The 17821-nt window shown below is 41.7% G+C and overlaps 1 protein-coding gene across 1 annotated transcript in view; it reads left to right on the forward strand.

Annotated features, from left to right (window-relative positions):
- The window catches only part of TIPARP (TCDD inducible poly(ADP-ribose) polymerase), a 35008-nt gene extending 25698 nt beyond the window's left edge, over window positions 1–9310 (forward strand). The window contains exons 3-5 of the mRNA XM_025214905.1: window positions 528–709; window positions 6602–6877; window positions 7908–9310. Of these exons, the coding sequence (XP_025070690.1) occupies window positions 528–709; window positions 6602–6877; window positions 7908–8355 (906 nt within the window). The 3' untranslated portion in view covers window positions 8356–9310. The remainder of the gene's footprint in view (window positions 1–527; window positions 710–6601; window positions 6878–7907) is intronic.
- Window positions 9311–17821: the final 8511 nt, after the last annotated feature.

The raw sequence follows: 17821 nt of genomic DNA on the forward strand, positions 1-17821 counted from the left end.
TTAGATCATTTGAAATAACTTTTAATTATAAGGATAGTTGGAACAGGTTACCAAGAGAAATTGTAGACTCCTTGTCGTTATTAGTCTTATAAGAGCATCTTAGACAAACATCTGTCAGGGAGGGTTTAGGTGTATTTGAAATTTGGTCATGTTTCAGAGCACAAGGATGGACTAGATTAGTGGAGGCCAACCTTTTTGGCAGGTTTGCTACAGTGTAAGCTCCTCATCCTTCTCAAGTGCCACTCCAGTCCCTTTCCCTTGCTTGATTTGTTGTTCAGTTTTCTGTTTCCTCCCGGTTGTCCCTGCCCAGTCTATTGCTCTGCCCTCTGCACCCTTCCATGCTCCCTTTTTAATCTGTTGCTCTGCTTTCTGTCTACTCCTCTCCATGTGCTAGACACAGAGGCTGCCTGCACCACTTGTGGCGCCACATGGGTTGGCCATACTGGGACTAGATGACCCCCTGAGGTCTTTGCAGCCCTTAAGTTCTGCAACACTATAAATTACTTTGCTTGCCTTTCTCAAAACAGCCTGTTGTACGATTGATAGAAGAAGCCAGCTGCCGGGGGCTGAAGGAGGTCCGGTTTGTTACCTGGCACAATCAATATATCTTAAATATCAAAGATGGCTTCCAACAAAATGCATGTTTCCGAAGAGAAATCAAGAGGAGGCCCCTCCTTCGCTCGTGTGTTGTGCTGATGCCATTCTTACAGTAAGTGTCTTAGAGAGATGGAGAATTTACTTTGAAGCATATAATTTAATTAAAAGGTATCTTCAAGATAAATGCCTTTCCTTCTTTAAGATGTCACAGGGAATTTATCATTATTGGCTAGGCCATCTGTAGAAATAGTACCTATTTATAATTTCTAACACTAATAGTTGCTTCAGGTAGCTAATCTCAAATTCATGTACTTTTATTTTCACCCTTGTGGGTTTTTCAAAACAGGGAAAAAAAAAAACAATTGTTCTTTTCTCTATAGATATTGGCCCTGATTCAGTAGGGCATCCTTTTTTTTTTTTTTAAAAAGCCGCTCAAGCACACACTTAGTTCCCATTGAAAGGAGTGGAACTTTACTATATACTTAACTAAGCATGTGCTTAAGTACTTTCTTGGTCAGGACCCCATATGACTTTCAGCTAGAAAGTTGCAAAAGCTATTTGCACTCTTCACCAGCAGACTTAAAAAGTGTGGATAACTTACTCCCACCTTCACCTTCAACTTAGTGCAGCTGCCTCTTAACATGTAATTCTGCAAATGTTTCAGAGTTCGTGGCAAGACTGCTGAGCAGTTCAGATAAGGAAGCAAATAATAACTTTCAGAATTATGTTTAAGGTAGTTTCTATGACTTTCATGCATAATTTGTAGATGTGGGCCTGGATTGCACGTTCACTGTAAAATAACTTAAGTTGCTTAAGTAAAATCAGTAGTAAAATATATCAGTGCCAATGCTAAAGTGACTGTACGATGTTTATAGCAGAAATTGAACTGAGCTATAACATTCAAAACTGGAGGTACATTCTATTTTTTCCATGTGTTTAGAGCTGAGATTTTGATTCATGCCTTAGTCTATGAAATAGGTATCTGCATACTGTAATCATTGCAGCTGGGTCAAATTTTAAATGATTGATTAGTAGTTGGATCCCAAAAGGTGACAAGCAACCCCAGCTTTTGTCTTATGAGACATGTGGCTATATTACTCCCAAGGTCAGGCCAATAATGCAGAGCACTTCCATATAATACAATAATTGTGTTTTGAAATAAAATGGGCAGCTTTAAAAAAAATCATGGGAGCAATGTGAAGAAATAGCCTGCAAGCACAATTCCTTTAATGGCCTTTTCAGGCCTCACTCTTCATTAATGAACATGACAGGGCAAACCTCTGAAGTTCCCAATCCCTTTAAGTCAATCAGAGTTTTGCCTCAGTAAGGATTGTGGAACTGAATCCTGTGTCATGAAGTCTGCCATTTATAGTCAGGAAAGCAAATGAGCATTAATGGAAAACAGTGGCCAAAAATACAGGGGATATAATTGGAAGAAACTTAATCATATGTGAACTGGGTCTGCATTTTAACACACCTTCCTCTTGAGTGGCCACTTTTTCCTGTTTTTCCTCCTTGCAAACTATTTTTAGCTTGTAGGAAAAACCTATTTTTGCATTGTGAACAGCCTTGTACCGGCCTTGTACATATTGGGAAAGAATATGAGGAACCTTCTGTTTTCTATATCCCTGGAACCCCTTGTGTTAAGAACCAGGCACAGCCTTGTGTGGGAGACCAGACAATGCTTTCTGCCAGAAAGCGGTGTGGTACTAAACTACCTGAAAGGGAACTAATCCCGAATTCCTATCTAGCACACGCTGGTAATATCACCAGGCCTGCAGCTATGCTGGGTGTAAAATATGGCAGGATTTAGTCTACTGTTTCTAGAAGTCAGTATTTTTGGAAGTGTTACATAGTATCAGCAGTGCCAGATACTATAAAGTAATTCCTGGATACGTTGTTTCTACTGATTTAGCCTGAGGGCGTTCGGTCTCACAACTGGATGACATTGTGAAGAACCAGCCTGTATTGTATGATTTGTCCTTCCTGCTACATGCACTCTGAAGCAGACTAAAGCATTTGAGGCAGAGGGGCAAGGGACCTCTTGATTCAGGCCCAAGAGTAGAAGAAGGGCAGGCCAGCTGCCCTGAGAGAAGGCCTGTGCAAGTGGGGACGGTTGTAGGGATATAGGAGCTTGACCTTGCATCTGTTTGAACAAACATCTGGTATGTATCTGGACTCCAGAACATTTGACTCACTCGTAATCCTTATCCTAATGCAAATCCTTATTTCACCCCAATGCTGTTACAACACTGCAGGATTTTGGCAGCCCCTACCCCTTGTTCCTAGTGCCCAGTTTATGTGGAGAATCATGCTTGGCAAAGGTTTCATTGTGGCAACTATGCACATTTCATCTTACCAGATGAATAATATCTGAGGGGCTCCTTCCCATCAGGCTCCCTGCATTTGTTTCTTCAGGGTGTTACTGACTGATGGACCATTGCTATGGGTCCTTGCACAGAAGTTTGCCAGATTACTGTGCATTTCTCTGCTTTTCATTCTCTTTAATGATCAGCTTGGGCCCTGTTAAAAACAAATTAAAAAAAAAAGTTATCATTTTCAAGAATAATTAGGGATGAAGCATTCCTTGTTTTATCATCAAATCAATTGGAGGGAAACTTGTTCACCCATCAAAGGCCAAATGGGGAACTGTTGCATTGTAGTCTTTTTGATTAGAACTCATAAAAATGCCATTTTTGTGATCTCACCAGCACAGCTGGAAACATTATTGTCAGAGTCCAGTAGTTAGGAACATATTGTCCTCTTAGCAAAGGGGTGGAAGTCATTAGTCTGACTGGCAGCTTGGCATGCTGGGCCAATCAAAGAAGATTTAACTGCTGTATTAGAGCTAGAATGCTCATTAGCTCACTGAATTGTTATAGCATCATAATTGTGAAGTGAAAGTTAATTTGTTCGGAGCCTCAAAACAAGTAATTGCTGGAAACATTTTTAGTTGCAGTCTCGTGTGGGGAAAACTCAGAGCTGTAAAAGGCAATTGGAGAAAAGCAAACAAACCTGGACTTCAGTTCCTGTTTATAAGAATTCTGATTCTAATCTTGGGGGAAAAATAAAAACCCAAGGTGTTTTCCTTCACATACAACTGCTCTTTTGCTACTGAGACTGTTGTACTACAGCACCCACAACGCCTTTTTGATTTTTAATAATGGTCCACAGAGAGTTCAGCACCCTATGGGTGACATCTTATCTCCTAGATGGACAGCATGATCTCCAGGTTATGCTCTGTGAAATTTCCATTCCCTGTTGGAAATGTCATTAATTCTTAATTCACTTATTCAGACCTGATAATTCTTACAAATAAACCAACGGTATCATGTTTTACAAAAGGACAGCAGTCTGCTATAGGGGGTCGTATAGTTGAGGCTGTTCTATACTACTTCACTAGTTCACTGTGATGTCCAGTGTCATTAAAGTCAGCATTTGCCTACAGTCACCATACAGTGAGATCTGGGATTACCACGTTTTTCCTCTATATTTAAAACAAGAGATAAACTTGGAATAGGTTACTAGAAATAGCACTAAATGTGTTGTAACCATTGATAAATGTTGACTTTTTAATGGTTTCCCTGTATTATAAATGCTTACAATTAATTTACTCTTGTCAAAACAAATGAACAAAGTACATTAAGTGATGCAATGATTTTATTGTTTTTGCTCATATACTCAGTAATCCAGAACATTTGTTAATCTGCACCCTAGTCATTAGGGTGATTTAGTGAGGGTCTATCGTAATCTTGTTACCCACTGACCTTTTGATCATAGGAGCAAAAACACAACAAACAAACCCGCATCATAGTATTTCAGACAGATTCAGAAATTGTTATTCAGAAGAACGTTTACAGTCCATCCTCTGGTTTTCCTTTAAACTGTACGTGACATCATGGGTCAAATTCTGAACCCAGTTAAACTGTTATAAAGAAATCCAGAGCTGAAGTCACTGAAGCTTCTGTAGATTTTTATCACCATAACTGAGATGAGAGTGTAGTTAGTGGTTCTCCTTTTCAATACTGTACAACATCTAAGAGCTATGCGAGGTAATAGTTTTAAGTGTAACTGTACTCTGCAATGTATCTCTTTAAAAATGGCATTACAGTAATCTCAGTTAACTGCCTTTTTAGGACCCAAATCCAATCTGATCAGTTTAAAAGTAACTTTTTCAGAAAGTTATCCTGAGCTCTTCATGGCTCATACTGCCAATAAGAATGAATCTGAAATGAGAACTTAATTATTTTGTTCATAATGCTTTGCACTGTAAATGGGAGTAAAAAGCACAGAAACACAGTCTAGTCTGCTGGAGCCCCAGTGGGGACTTCATAGTCCAGACTCCCAGTATGGACTTCATAATCTTGCAAACACCAAATTGCTTATTCATGGTTCCTGTTTGCTTATTGTCTTCACTGTGGCCTGGCCATAGAATCAGAAGAAAGCGTCAGTATCTACTTCCTTCTCCCCTGCTACTTCCATATGGAAACTGGACTAAGATAAGGTCAGATGCTAGTCTGGAAAAGCATCATAGTCTCCAGTGCTTCCACTGACTTCAACTGAGCTACTGTGACTGAAGATCTGGTCCTCAAAGTTCAAGGACATAGAACTTGACTCTCTGCTATTTGGATTTCAGTGGGCACATCTACACATTTATTAATGTGCCATAGTTACTGCACATTAAGTTTAGTACTTGGTTAACCAAATACTAATTCAGTGTGCAGTAACTCATGCTACTGCATAGTAGTGCCAGTGTACAGGGTTTTTTTGGCACTTACTGCGCAGTAGCACATTAGCATGGTTTTTTGACTGGCACCCTACTGAGTAGTTATTAGGCTACTGCATAGTAAGTGTCTCATGTAGATGCGCCCAGTGAGACTAAAGATTATTCACCTGAATAAGGCTGCTCATTCAAGTCCGTACTCAGGTGACTGTAAGCCAGAAATACCATGCTAGTTATCTAAATTTAGCAGATCTTACATGTACCCGCTCTGAAGTATGTTGCAGAACTGAGATTGTTCATGCTGAATGAATTGTGGTTCCCCTGAAGTCAATAGCAATACTCCCATTGCCCTTAGTGGAATCAGGAGTCTATCTACTCTATTTATTTTTGTGCTTTTTAAAAATCTAGATAGGTGCCTGTGCAGTACATGCTTGCAAATCCCCTCTTCCTGGCACATGTGGTTCTTTGCTGCCATGACCATGACAGGCAAAAATGTTCTTCCCCCCACCTCCCATTTTGCACCTCTTGCCTGGCAGTACTCCCCAGGACGGAGGCTGAAAATAAACGCATGCAATTCTGCATCTGGCCTGCATAAGAGGAAACAACTCATTCTGCCAGGCTTTCTTCAATGCAGCATGGGGAGCCCTGAAAATGTATCATATCTTGTATTATTGTTTATGATTACCAATTATTGATACAGTGACATAAGACAGGTAGACAGATCTCTGTTACATGAAAGATGTGCTAAAAAGTTTGAGGTGGAACACTGTCAAAATACTATCCTTATTCTGAACAAAAACAAACACTGCTTGTTCAGTGGAAACGGTTACTGGTTCACAACCAGTTGGTGAAATATTCCTGTTTGGTAGCATTCTATTCTGCCTGTGCTGGAGTCTTATAAACAAGTCTCTGCCACCGGCTCAGGTAGCAACTTATTCTGGATCTATCTGCAGATTAGAAGACATGATAGTGGTGGTGATGATGATATAATATTTTGGTTAGACAGCACTAATAATAATTGCTTTAAGATTTCCTCACTTTCTAGTAGGATTCTGTACCCATGAAAGTTTAAATGAGTTTTGGCATTGGTTTGAATGCTTAGGCATTAAACAGATGAAATACCTGGTATGTTCTTTTTAAACAAGCTTTTGAGCTATGTAATTTGTGGTGTGGCTGTTGGGCAGCAATTGTTTAAGAGATCTCATTGACTAAATAAATACAGTTTGAAAGTATTTTATGTGGAAATGTTCAAGTACAAACTCTTTCTCTTTCCTAACCTAGGACTCTGGGTGGCAATCCTCCAGTTCCTTCTCCATCAACTGAACCAGTCCCTTCCCAAGTCTTCTCTCCAACTGCTGTTACCTCTCCCAGCTTTTACCCTGAAACTTGGATTAATATGGATCCAACTCAGGACTTCATCCAAGTGCCTGTTTCTAAGGAAGATAAGAGCTATAGAACCATTTATAATCTTTTTCACAAGACTGTGCCAGAGACCAAATACAGAATTTTGAAAATACTGAGAGTGCAAAACCAGTTTCTTTGGGAGAAATATAAAAGGTGAGTCAATGCAAATGTTTTTTCGTTTGTCATTAGGCACCCCCTATAAAAATGATAGTGTTGGCTGTGAAACGTAAGCTAAGTGTTAAAAAGTATTCAGGAACATTGGGAAGTCTATTTTGAATGAACAAGAGCTTGAATAATTTTGTTTGAAAAATAAACTCTGGTGTACACATATCTTAAAAGTGCTTGTTAAAGGAGGTTTGTATGCTGCAGATTGACATGTTTAGTAAAATATCTTTTCATAGAAACATCAAAACAAGTGCAAAATATCTAGATAAACAACTTGGAGAACACAAGGTTGTTCTGTCACTGCAGAGCAGCCCGTGTGCAATCAATTCTGCCTTTGTAACCAATGACTAATTCTTTTCTTCAAGTAATCTCTGCAGTAAAGAGTGACTTTTGACAGATGTCTCAGGGATTGGTGAAGGGCCATAGAAGCTTTTAATCTCTAGGTTGCTCATTCAAATCCAGATCAGTTTGGGATAATTGAAAGTTATAATTCCCTAGCTGTTCAGTCACGGGAGTGAAATGAGTTTGTGGACTTTAATCCAGTCCCCAAACTTACCACCACAGTGTCAATGAAGTTCAGGGGAGTGTATGGCCATGGAGACTGACTTATGGCCAAAGAGTAAAATTTATCTTAGCAAAGAGAGCCCCCAACAAAGGCCGTCTGTTAAGTCCTACTTAGGCACTCTTACAATGGTCTGAATAATACCAAGACATTTTACACGGGTGTCAATTTTGCCTTCCAAATGTGGCAAAGATAAATCAGGAAGTATGCAGTGCTGCTGCCTGCATTACTGTGAATAACAGAGTTTCTGTCTCTAACACCATCAGTCCAGCACTTTTCAAAAGCACTGGATTTGCACGTTTTTTTTTTAAACAGAGAAGATCCATGTTAAGGTCTATGCAAATGCATTCCCATTTCCTCTAGTGTTCAAAAGGATCAAACTCTGGCATAAAGCATTTTTCATCCATAGATGTGCATTGCAAATTCATAAAAATCATTCTTTTATTTTTATGCCAGGAAAAAGGAATACATGTCTAAAAAGATGACTGGACTTGACAGAATCATGAACGAACGGCACCTCTTCCATGGCACCTCCCAGGATGTTGTGGATGGAATCTGCAAGCACAACTTTGATCCCCGGGTCTGTGGGAAGCATGCTACCATGTTTGGACAAGGCAGTTACTTTGCCAGAAAGGCAAGCTACTCTCATAATTTTTCCAAAAGGTCCCCCAAGGGGGTTCATTACATGTTCTTGGCTAAAGTACTGACAGGAAGATACACAGTTGGCAATCATACCATGAGGAGACCTCCACCTGTGAACCCTGGTAGCATCACTAGTGACCTTTATGACTCTTGTGTGGACAATTATTTTGAGCCTCAAATTTTTGTCATTTTTAATGATGACCAGAGCTACCCTTATTTTATTATTCAGTATGAAGAAGTTAGTAATACAGTTTCCATTTGAAAAACCATCTATGCTGCTAAATTATTCATTCTGATAAACTCTTTATCTGATGTGTAGCAGTTTTTGTGAGAAAATAAGGACTTAACAGAACACAGTAAAGTTACTGGCTAGGAGAGAAGGCTTTATTATTACAGAAAAAGAAAAAAGAAAAGAAACTCTGAAGTGACCAATTGTGCACTTGCTGTTTGATTATGTTTGTGCAAATTGTAAATATTTTCCCACTGTTTATAGCTGAAAAATCTATGCCTTTTGTTATAAAACACTGTTTATTTATGTCAGTAAATATTCATGTTTAAAAATCTTGTTTGTGCAAATAATTTAAATTATGTGTTTTGTGTATTGATTTACACTTGACTTGAAAATTGCTTGGGCTCTGATCTAAATCAGAAGATTCAAATAATTTGTACCCAAGAGGGTTAAAAGAATTGGTCATGGATCAAGCTAAACCACTAATTTTGATTGTTCAATTAATCTTGGAACATTAGGAAAATTCCACAAGGACTGGGAGAAACCTAGTGGTAAAGGGTTGAAATGGATGCCCAAATACATGTTAATTTGATTAACATTGATCATTGCCAACATTATGGAAAGGATGATAGGGATTGCAGTCCTTGAATTAAGAGTAACAGCGCAATCAATACAATCACCGTGGTTTTTAGGAAAGTAAATGAAGCAAACCTGCTGTCATTTTGATGAGATTACACAGGAGCTGAACCAAAGCCCACTCAGGTCAGTGGCAGAACTCCCCATATTAGTGCGCGTCACTGAATTGTTCAATTAGGTTTAATTACCTGAGTCCATCACATAACATTTCCTTCTGTTACATAGGTACATAGATCTAGATACATAGGTACATTTTTTTAATGGAAAAATGGTCTTTAAACTGGAATCTGAAGTAATTTTAGAATGATGATTTACATTTTATGAAAATCTAAATAATTAAACAATGACCATGCCTCCCTTCCACATCTTCTGAGCCTATTTTGTTTTGCCAGTCTCAGTTAATCCTACCAGTTTCACCTGTGTGACATGAAAAGGCAGCAGTTCCACAAGACACTCCACATCCTACAGTTTAGCTAAATAATGAATGCATCTCAAGTGTATTAATCAGCGTTACTGCTCAGTGTGCCCTCTTACTGTCCAATTAAGTCAGTCTCATTTCAGCAATGCAGTTCATAAATGTGTCCTGGAGACACTCGGGCCCTGTCTCCACTAGAATTTTATGATTCTTGCTTCCAAGGTGATAGCTGTCACCCAGCTACAATTTACTCTGTCTTCATCAGGGTTTGACAGAATTACCTTTTCTAGCATATATGTAGCCCAACGGCTTATGCTCTGGGTTCACGGTACCCTCGTATAACTCCACTAACTTACACGGAGGTACCTCGCACTATTGTGAAATGAACATCAGGGTCCAAGTGCTTTGTGCTGCTGTGGATCAACTTCAGCTTTCAGCTCATTTTGGAAGTTTCCTTTGCTGCTTTGACATCACCTCTGCATCTGCTCACTCCGTGTGACCCCACAGAAGCAAGACTTGAGAGATAGAGGCCAAAGGTTCTTGTGTCAGCAATGCCACATGGCTGTAATCCCCCTCCCCCAGAAATGCTTTGCTGCTGCCTAGGAAGGAGCAGCACCATCACATGGATAAGTTGAAAGAGGGAGGTGGGAATCTAAGCAGCTGGCTCCAGTTAACTGCCAACTCCTTCAGACAGTAGGAGGAGAGCTAGCTCAGCCTCACAGAAGGATGAGATAATGCCTTAGGGAAAAACATTCATAAGAGAGCTGGGCTCAGGCTGGTGCCTGCTTCCTGAGGAGATACGGACTTTCTGAAGGTAAGAGAACTGGTCGACTAAAAGTATGTTGTGTGGGTTGGGGAAGCTGCTGGTAAGGGAGCACTGGGACAGCCCCTTTCAAGGTCTGCTACAGCCTCTGTGCTCATTTCTCCTCTGTAATAGTTAAGACTGTTCTGGCCCCTGCAGCAGGAACCTGGTGGCACCGTCCCATTGCCCTAGCAGTGCATGCGTGGCCTGGCTACTGATGAGGAGTCTGAGTGACAGGGCTAAAGCTCCACATGACGTTGTCTCTTCAGAGAGCTCTTTCATTTGAATAGTGAATCACTAATGTTACAGCCTGCAATGGGTTGTGGTAGCAGGAAGATTAAGGTGCTTTTCTATGGAGCCAAAGGTGTGAATTTGACCCCTGCTCTGGACATGTACCAAAGACTGCCTCCAATTGCACCAGTATAAATGAGTACCTGACCCTTTAGGCTGGTGAATCCGAGGCAGCTGGCTGTGATGCTAGCCACACCCCTGCCTTTTGTGCTGTTGGGTAACTATGCTATCCCAAAGGGCTGCGTGGCTTGGGCAGACCTCTCCCTGATGCTGCAGCCTCGCTGCTGTCTCCACTGTGTAACTGTCTAAGCCTGGCTGCCTTTCTTGCCAGCACCTCTGGTGCCAGGCAGCAGCTGTCAAGGGCAGGTCACCAGAACATGGGTGCACTTGTATGCATATTGTGGCTTGGCACAGCTCTGCTTCAACGGCCAGAGTGGGCAGTGCGCTTGGAGAGCATCCATTGCTGAATGGACCATGGCAGCCAGCTGAAAGTGTGACTATGCCTTCACTTGGCTACTGGGTGGTGGCAGGAACTTCACTGCATGTGGCAGAGGGGGAGTGACTCCTGCAGTGGAAAGGAGGGATCTGTTACCACAAAGGGCTTGGGCTGGGCGCAGGCTCAGTGTGCGTGTGGCAGAACTGAAGTTCTGCTGACAAAACTAGGCAGTGCACAAAGCCTGAGACTTTAGTCTGCCATTTGGTAGGTAGCTGCAAGCTTGTTTGCTACCACCCTGCCTATACATTGCCCTATCTGCTGAGGGAGGGAAGTCACTGCAGACAGCTATTTCAAAATATGCGGAAGTGGACTCTGAACAGCCTCCTCAGGCTGCTCTGCAATAGAACCCCAGTGATCCTGCTGTTTCAGGATCCTTCTTAACTATGGATCTACTTCATTCGCGATGAAACTAATTTTCATGGATTGATTGCAGCATAGAGAGCAATTTCTGTGGCTATTTTCCAGATGTGCTCTGTCAATCCTTCCCCTTGCCTGCTGATTGGTGGAGAGGCCCCAGCACAGGAGGAAGGATGAGGGGCAGCTGCTATCTTGTCTGCTGTCCTTCGTGCACCCCCGTCAGCTGGCGCCTTCCCCCTCACTCCCACAGGGTGGGCTGAGAGGCCATGTCATGGCAGTGAGGACTGCTGACTCCCACGAAGGAGCTAACATCTTATTTTTGTTTAGTTATATTTTTAGGTTGATTTTATGACGGACAGTCCTGGATTTTGCCATTTCCATGAAATCACAAATTGAGTAGACCCTAAGTCTTAACTATGCCAGGCTGGAGGAAGGAATTGTCTTCCACTAGCATGGGGCTAACTAGCATGGTTCATTCTGAAATTGATTGGCATGTCAGAGGTCTCATCATGGTGTCACTATGCCAGGAGTTGATGCCTGGCTTAAGAAGCAGCTTTGATAAAGCCAAATCCATCTCTCCATTCGCCCTGAAAAAGGGCTGCCAGAACAGGACAGGGAGGCTAAAAGGGGTAGTAGAATTGTCTGCCCACCAAGCAGGACTTGGAGAATTACGGTAGTGCTTGCATATCTTCTGGAGAACCAAGAGGAGCCTGTTGGTGCCAGGAACCACACAAGTACTGGGGGCCTCCCTTTCCTTGCAAAGGCTAAAGGAGAGCAGCTTCTCTCCTCTTGTGACAGGCGACAAGGGGAGAAGGAAGGTCATAGTATGGCCCAGAACCTAGTCAGGATGGCAAAGGTACTTCTGATGGGCAGGAAGGAGGTGGTATTGGCTGTATGCATCTTAGGCCTCTATGAGGATTTCATCATCTTCCACACACTTGGTGTCTGCTATAAAGCAGACGTTCATTTGCACAATATCTGGATGTATGGCTTGGACAATTGTGGCTTGCTTACATGGGAAAGTTACGTGTTGGCATGGACTAAGGTCAGGCTAAATTGCTTTTGTTCTATTGGTTTTCACAGAATCATAGAAAATTGGGGTTAGGAGGGACCTCAGGAGGTCAGCTAGTCCAACCCCCTGCTCAAAGTAGGATCAACCCCAACTATATCATCCTAGCCAAGGTTTGTCAAGCTGGGTCTTAAAAGCCTCCAAGGATGGAGATTCCACCACCTCTCTGGGTAACCTGTTCCAGTGCTTTATTAAGTAAAGCAGTATTCTCCTCCTCTATCCCTCAGTTTGTTGCTTCTAAGCTGGGTTGAAATCCTTGGTAGGAAAAGCACAGTCTTGGAGAATGAGACTGCCCAGAGAAGCTCAGTGATACTTTAGTTAATAATATGCAATTGCATTGCAGGAGGAATGGGGAGGGGGGTGGGGGGAGGATGTTCTTTCTAGGTTCTCTCCCAAAATAAGGTTCACCCACATGTTACAGCATTAATAGCTGACTGTTTAGCTCTCCAGAAGACCCTCTCTATTCTTCCTTATATGGTTTGAGTAGTGAGGTGGCCAATGTTGTCTTCTAAAGTTTTACCACTAAGCAATTTCTATTGGGTATCAATCAACTGTGCCATTTGCTTAAAGTGTATGTTGCAACATCTTCAAACTGAGGCAATGATGCCTTGGTTCCATTGGGCTCACACACTGATGCTAGCTCATCAGTTGTCAGGTTCTGTCTCCGCTACAATTAGCCTGGTGACTGGGTGAAGTGTCCCTACTACAAAGCCCTACATCTGGTATAAAAGCAGATGTGAGGCACTGAGACTTCTGCGATTCATGACCTGTGGCTTTGCTATGTTGCTCAAAAGCCTTCTCAGCCACATGCTCGAGTACCCTCAGGTGTTGCCAGATCCCTTGAAAGGTGTGATGAAGTGTGAGATGTACAGAAGTGAAGCATCGACTCAGGCTTGTTCCTGCCTGGCTGATACTACCCCCCTCTTCTCTCCACCCCCCCCCCCCCCCCCGCCCGATAAAAAACAATTTTTGAATTTGGGTGCCAGTCAGTTAATAGAAGCTATGGAGGGGTGCCTCAAGTCTAAAAAAGTTGAGAAGCACTACTCTAAAGTCATCTCTGGTGCAGTAGGAGAAAACTTGCCTGTTATCGAAGGATGTGATGACTTGTGTGTCCACATCCTTGTTTTGGAGGATAAATTAAGATAAAGTGAACATAACATAATCATGTCATGTTGCTTTGGAAGATAAGCAACACTTGTAAGCAAATAGTATGCACTGTTAATCAAAGCTCTTACTACAAGCTTTGTTCTGGACTTCCTGTATCTCCATTTCTTAAACACTTGCACAATGGGGGATAGAACAGCAACAATTATCTCTGCAAAATACACAGACTGGGGTCTACAGCCTAGATGGGGTGCACACAAAACATGGATTACAAACAAACCATGGGCTGTGCCATAGAAGGGCACACTGTCCGAGCCTCTGTTCTAGCCCTCCAGCTGGTGGGGGTTGGAGAGTACTGAGTGCATCTGCTCATGGGGTCTATCAGTCAGATCACACAGGCTGGCTCACTACCCTGACGTTGTTCAAAGGCTCAGTGATGTTGGAGTATAGAAAAGAGGTCACTAGAACAGGCTGGATTAGGGGTGGGGCCTGCTGCCTCTTTCCTGTAGATTAGGGGTTTTGATTTACTTTTTAAATTAGCTTCTGTTGGAGCAGAATGAAGACGCTGCTGCTGGGGAGGGGGAAGCAGGGGGAAGCTGCAAACCATAGGGGGAAGAAAGTGATGGAACCCAACAGTATTGTCAACTGTCTTGTATAGAGATCCAGGAGGTCAGAAGACAGCTTGATCAGTGTCTCTTCAACTTCTGTCTCGCTTGTTAATGACTCTCATGCTATTGAGCGGATGTTTGCCCTCTAGAAGCTATATTGAGAGCTTCAGTAAATCTGGGCTAGCAAATAGCCTGGATAATTTCTTGCTGTCCACGCTTAGATTTGGTTTACATGGGAAAGGTTCAGTATCCTTCTGTCATCCTACAATGAGCCACTAAGAAAATATAGCTTTCTTTTTTTTTCCCTCTAGCATCTGCGCAGACAAGTATGTGCACGTATTGGTAAGATAAATAACACAGTTACTTTAGTTACTAACAGTTCATTTAACTTTATGTGCATTTCCTAAATTATAGCTCTCTGTTTTCCAAAGATAGAAAACTGAGCAACTGATTAAAAAACAGCCTGTAATCCTCCTCCTTCCCCACCATCCTAATAGCACATAGTGCTTTACATACCTCCAAAAAGAAATGCTGGCATTTCTTCACACACTGTTACTCAAAGTTCAGAGGACTAGATGCTCTTTCAGCTCTTCCTAGTTTTATATTTTTAACTACACTTAAAGCAATGAATAGTTATTTCCAGTTTACTCCTAGTGACAGCACTATCAAAGTTTAAGTAGATGTTAAAACTGCTCTGTACTAAGAAAAGTGAGCCAGCCATTTACCTGACTTGACTAATCTTCTTTGAATAGGGAAGATGTGTCTAATTTTTTTTAGTAGTTACCCGTCAAAGGTTTCTTGACAACCCATATTTAAACAAACAGGATTGCTACAGAACATGCAAATGCTGACGGGAGCAGAACAACCACACTAATACAAAGCCTCCTGCTAGTAAATCAAGATTTCACTCCCTTGCCAAGGAAAAGGGCCATCCATGTCTGCTTGTGAATGTCATGACGAATCTCGAGCTCACCAGTGAATCAGATGGTAATGAGTTCTCTCCTGTCCCCCAAGAAAATCCAAGAGAAATAGTATTCTTCTAGTTTGGCCAGAGGATCTGCATCTGGAAAAGAGGAGGAGAAGGAAAGACATTTACTAGAAAATGCCTATTTCTTGCCGAATATTAGTCAAACTATCAAACTATTCTTAATTGTTTTAATATTCTATAAGTGCCTCTTCTTGAATGTGTGTTCTAATAAAACATCTCTGATCTTCTACTAATCCGTTCTTCAATATTCAACAAGCTTTGTATGGTGGGTTCTGAGACTTGGGAGGGGTTTGATACCCAGGTCAGCCATAAACTTGGTATATATAACACTAGCAAGTCAGCTTAATTACCCTATATCTCGTATCTTCCCCCTCACCACCTCCCTAAAAGGGGCATAGTACCCAACAGATGTAACTATTAGTAATTGTGAAGTGCTCCAATTCTGTGATAAAGTTATATAATTATTATTACTACCTAGGCTCTTGGAAAGGCAGGGCCTCTCTCTTCTTCCTGCCATACAAGTCATGGGAAATGGGTGTTTTTTGTAGCATGTCTAGGAAGCTAATAGCTCTGAGGTCTCCCAAAGAGGGGAAGACCCCAAAGAAACAAAGAAAAGAAATCTAATGTTGAAAACCCTCCACTGAGCTTGCCCTGATAGCAACCTGCTTAAGATTTAAAGCAGGGCCATCAGTTTGTATGCCTTGGGTCCTCTACTATGATGGGTGTCATCCAAATCCGTTAACTTCTCCTATTAAGATTGAAAGGTTTCCTCTATGCTGGGGGGAGTCTTCCCAGACAAGTAGCTCTCAAGATCTGAGACACTGTGATGCTATGCAAAACTCCTAGTCACCCCCAAATTGACATTTAGTCCCCAATGATTTCTATCTACATTGCCAGTTTTGACAATTTTCCAAAATTTCTGCTATGTGAATACAGTCACTATCCCGCAGTATTCTGATTGCATCTTTCTTATATTTAAAATTTCCTATTTAGTTAAAATAGCTTCAAGACTTGATGATGATAACTGGCCCTGCCAATAACCTGACATTGTATTGATGGGGTTTGTTTCCATGCCAACCTATCTTGCAAAGATTTACCATGTTACCAGCTCCTTACCACATGCTGATGCAATGATGCAGTTGTATTGAAGGCCTGATTCTCTTTTTCAGACATAAATCTGAAGTAAGATCCGCAACATCCCTGGGAGTAGGAGGGCACTTGGTCCCATAGCTGTAGTCACAAACTCATGATCTCCCCTGGAGATGTTATTTTAGAAGTTAACTCAGCTCTTCTTTGGATGTTGCCCAATCCCTCCTCGCAAGTCTCTTTTCTGAGTCCAAACCCAGGTTAGCCAGCCTTTTTGACTGTACAGAAAGAATCCAAGTTACTTTTACTCAGGCTAGGAACCCTGCCACTTGGTTATGAGACTAACAGCTTAATTATGTGAGTACTGATAGTTCTCCATAGGCTTCCTATAATTTCCCCTGTGCTCCTAAAATAGGTATGCTGTCCCACAACTGACAGGAGGTAAAAAAAAATTGTACATCTTGGTTTACTGCAGCACAAAGAGCCTTGGTACTAATGAGCAGATGTCCTAGCTGCACTCCCCTGTGAGTGGGTCACAACAGTGTGACAGTGCATCCTGTGGCTGTTCACACCAGGGTTGGCTAACCCAAGTACTCAGACTGGGTGTGTCACCCAAATTGTTCTACTAATGAATATACTGAGTAGTTACTTACAACTGTAGCCTTGGTCATACTCCTAAAGCAATCCTGGCAGTTCAGAAAAGAGGTCAAACTCCACCCTCAGTAATCCCGCATATGATACAGGAGTTGTTTTCTCCTTCTTCCTCCAGTGATACAATGTCAGTGATGAGTACGCTGTTTAATTACTTCAACAAGCATCTTCACAGCTTCTTCTACACCACCCATTCCTCAAGAGGCACATCTGCAAAACACTCCCTCTCACCCTGCCCAGCTTCAAATCCTTCCTTATGCTCAGTTCTAACAAAGCTACAAAACATATGCAAAAGATAATGGGCCTGAGTTCCAAGTCCACTGAGATCAATGGGAGTCCTTCACTTACTTCAGAGATCTTGGGATCTGGTTCAATGACTACTGGGCACGTCTACACGTGAATTAATGCACCTTACGTACTGCACATTTAGTTTAGTATTTGCTTGATAGAGTACTAACTAAATGTGCAGTAACTAAAGTTTTTTAGTGACCCTGCACATTAGCCTAATAACATTGCACAGTAGGCTATTAGCACTGTTTTTAACCACCATGCTACTGCACAATGTTATTAGGTTAATGCGCAGTAAGTGTCTCATGTAGACAAGACATGCCCACTGAGGTCCAGAATCCTGCTGGATCTCCATAAATAATTAAAAGTGATTGGTGGCATTGAAGTGGTGGTCATAACTGATGTATTTAAATAAGTGCTGTTATCCTTCCCCACTCCCTTCCTACTACCTCTTAATTTAAATCTCTTCTTTGCATCAATGGTTAGCTTTTCAAGACAGGGTACAGGTCATATTTCATGCACATGTACTACCTGGCATGCTGGGTCCTAATCCTGAGCCCAAGATAAAGTAGGCTTCTGGGTTCTGCCACAGGACAAATTATTATTACTACTAATAGTAATGATGCTTGATAAAAGTAGAGAAATAAATGACATTGCATATGCAGGACAGAAAATCAAGGATGACGGTACTTGAAAAGCAGTATTTAA

Source organism: Alligator sinensis, unplaced genomic scaffold (assembly GCF_000455745.1).
Source record: "Alligator sinensis unplaced genomic scaffold, ASM45574v1 scaffold60_1, whole genome shotgun sequence".
Classification (NCBI taxonomy): domain Eukaryota; kingdom Metazoa; phylum Chordata; order Crocodylia; family Alligatoridae; genus Alligator; species Alligator sinensis.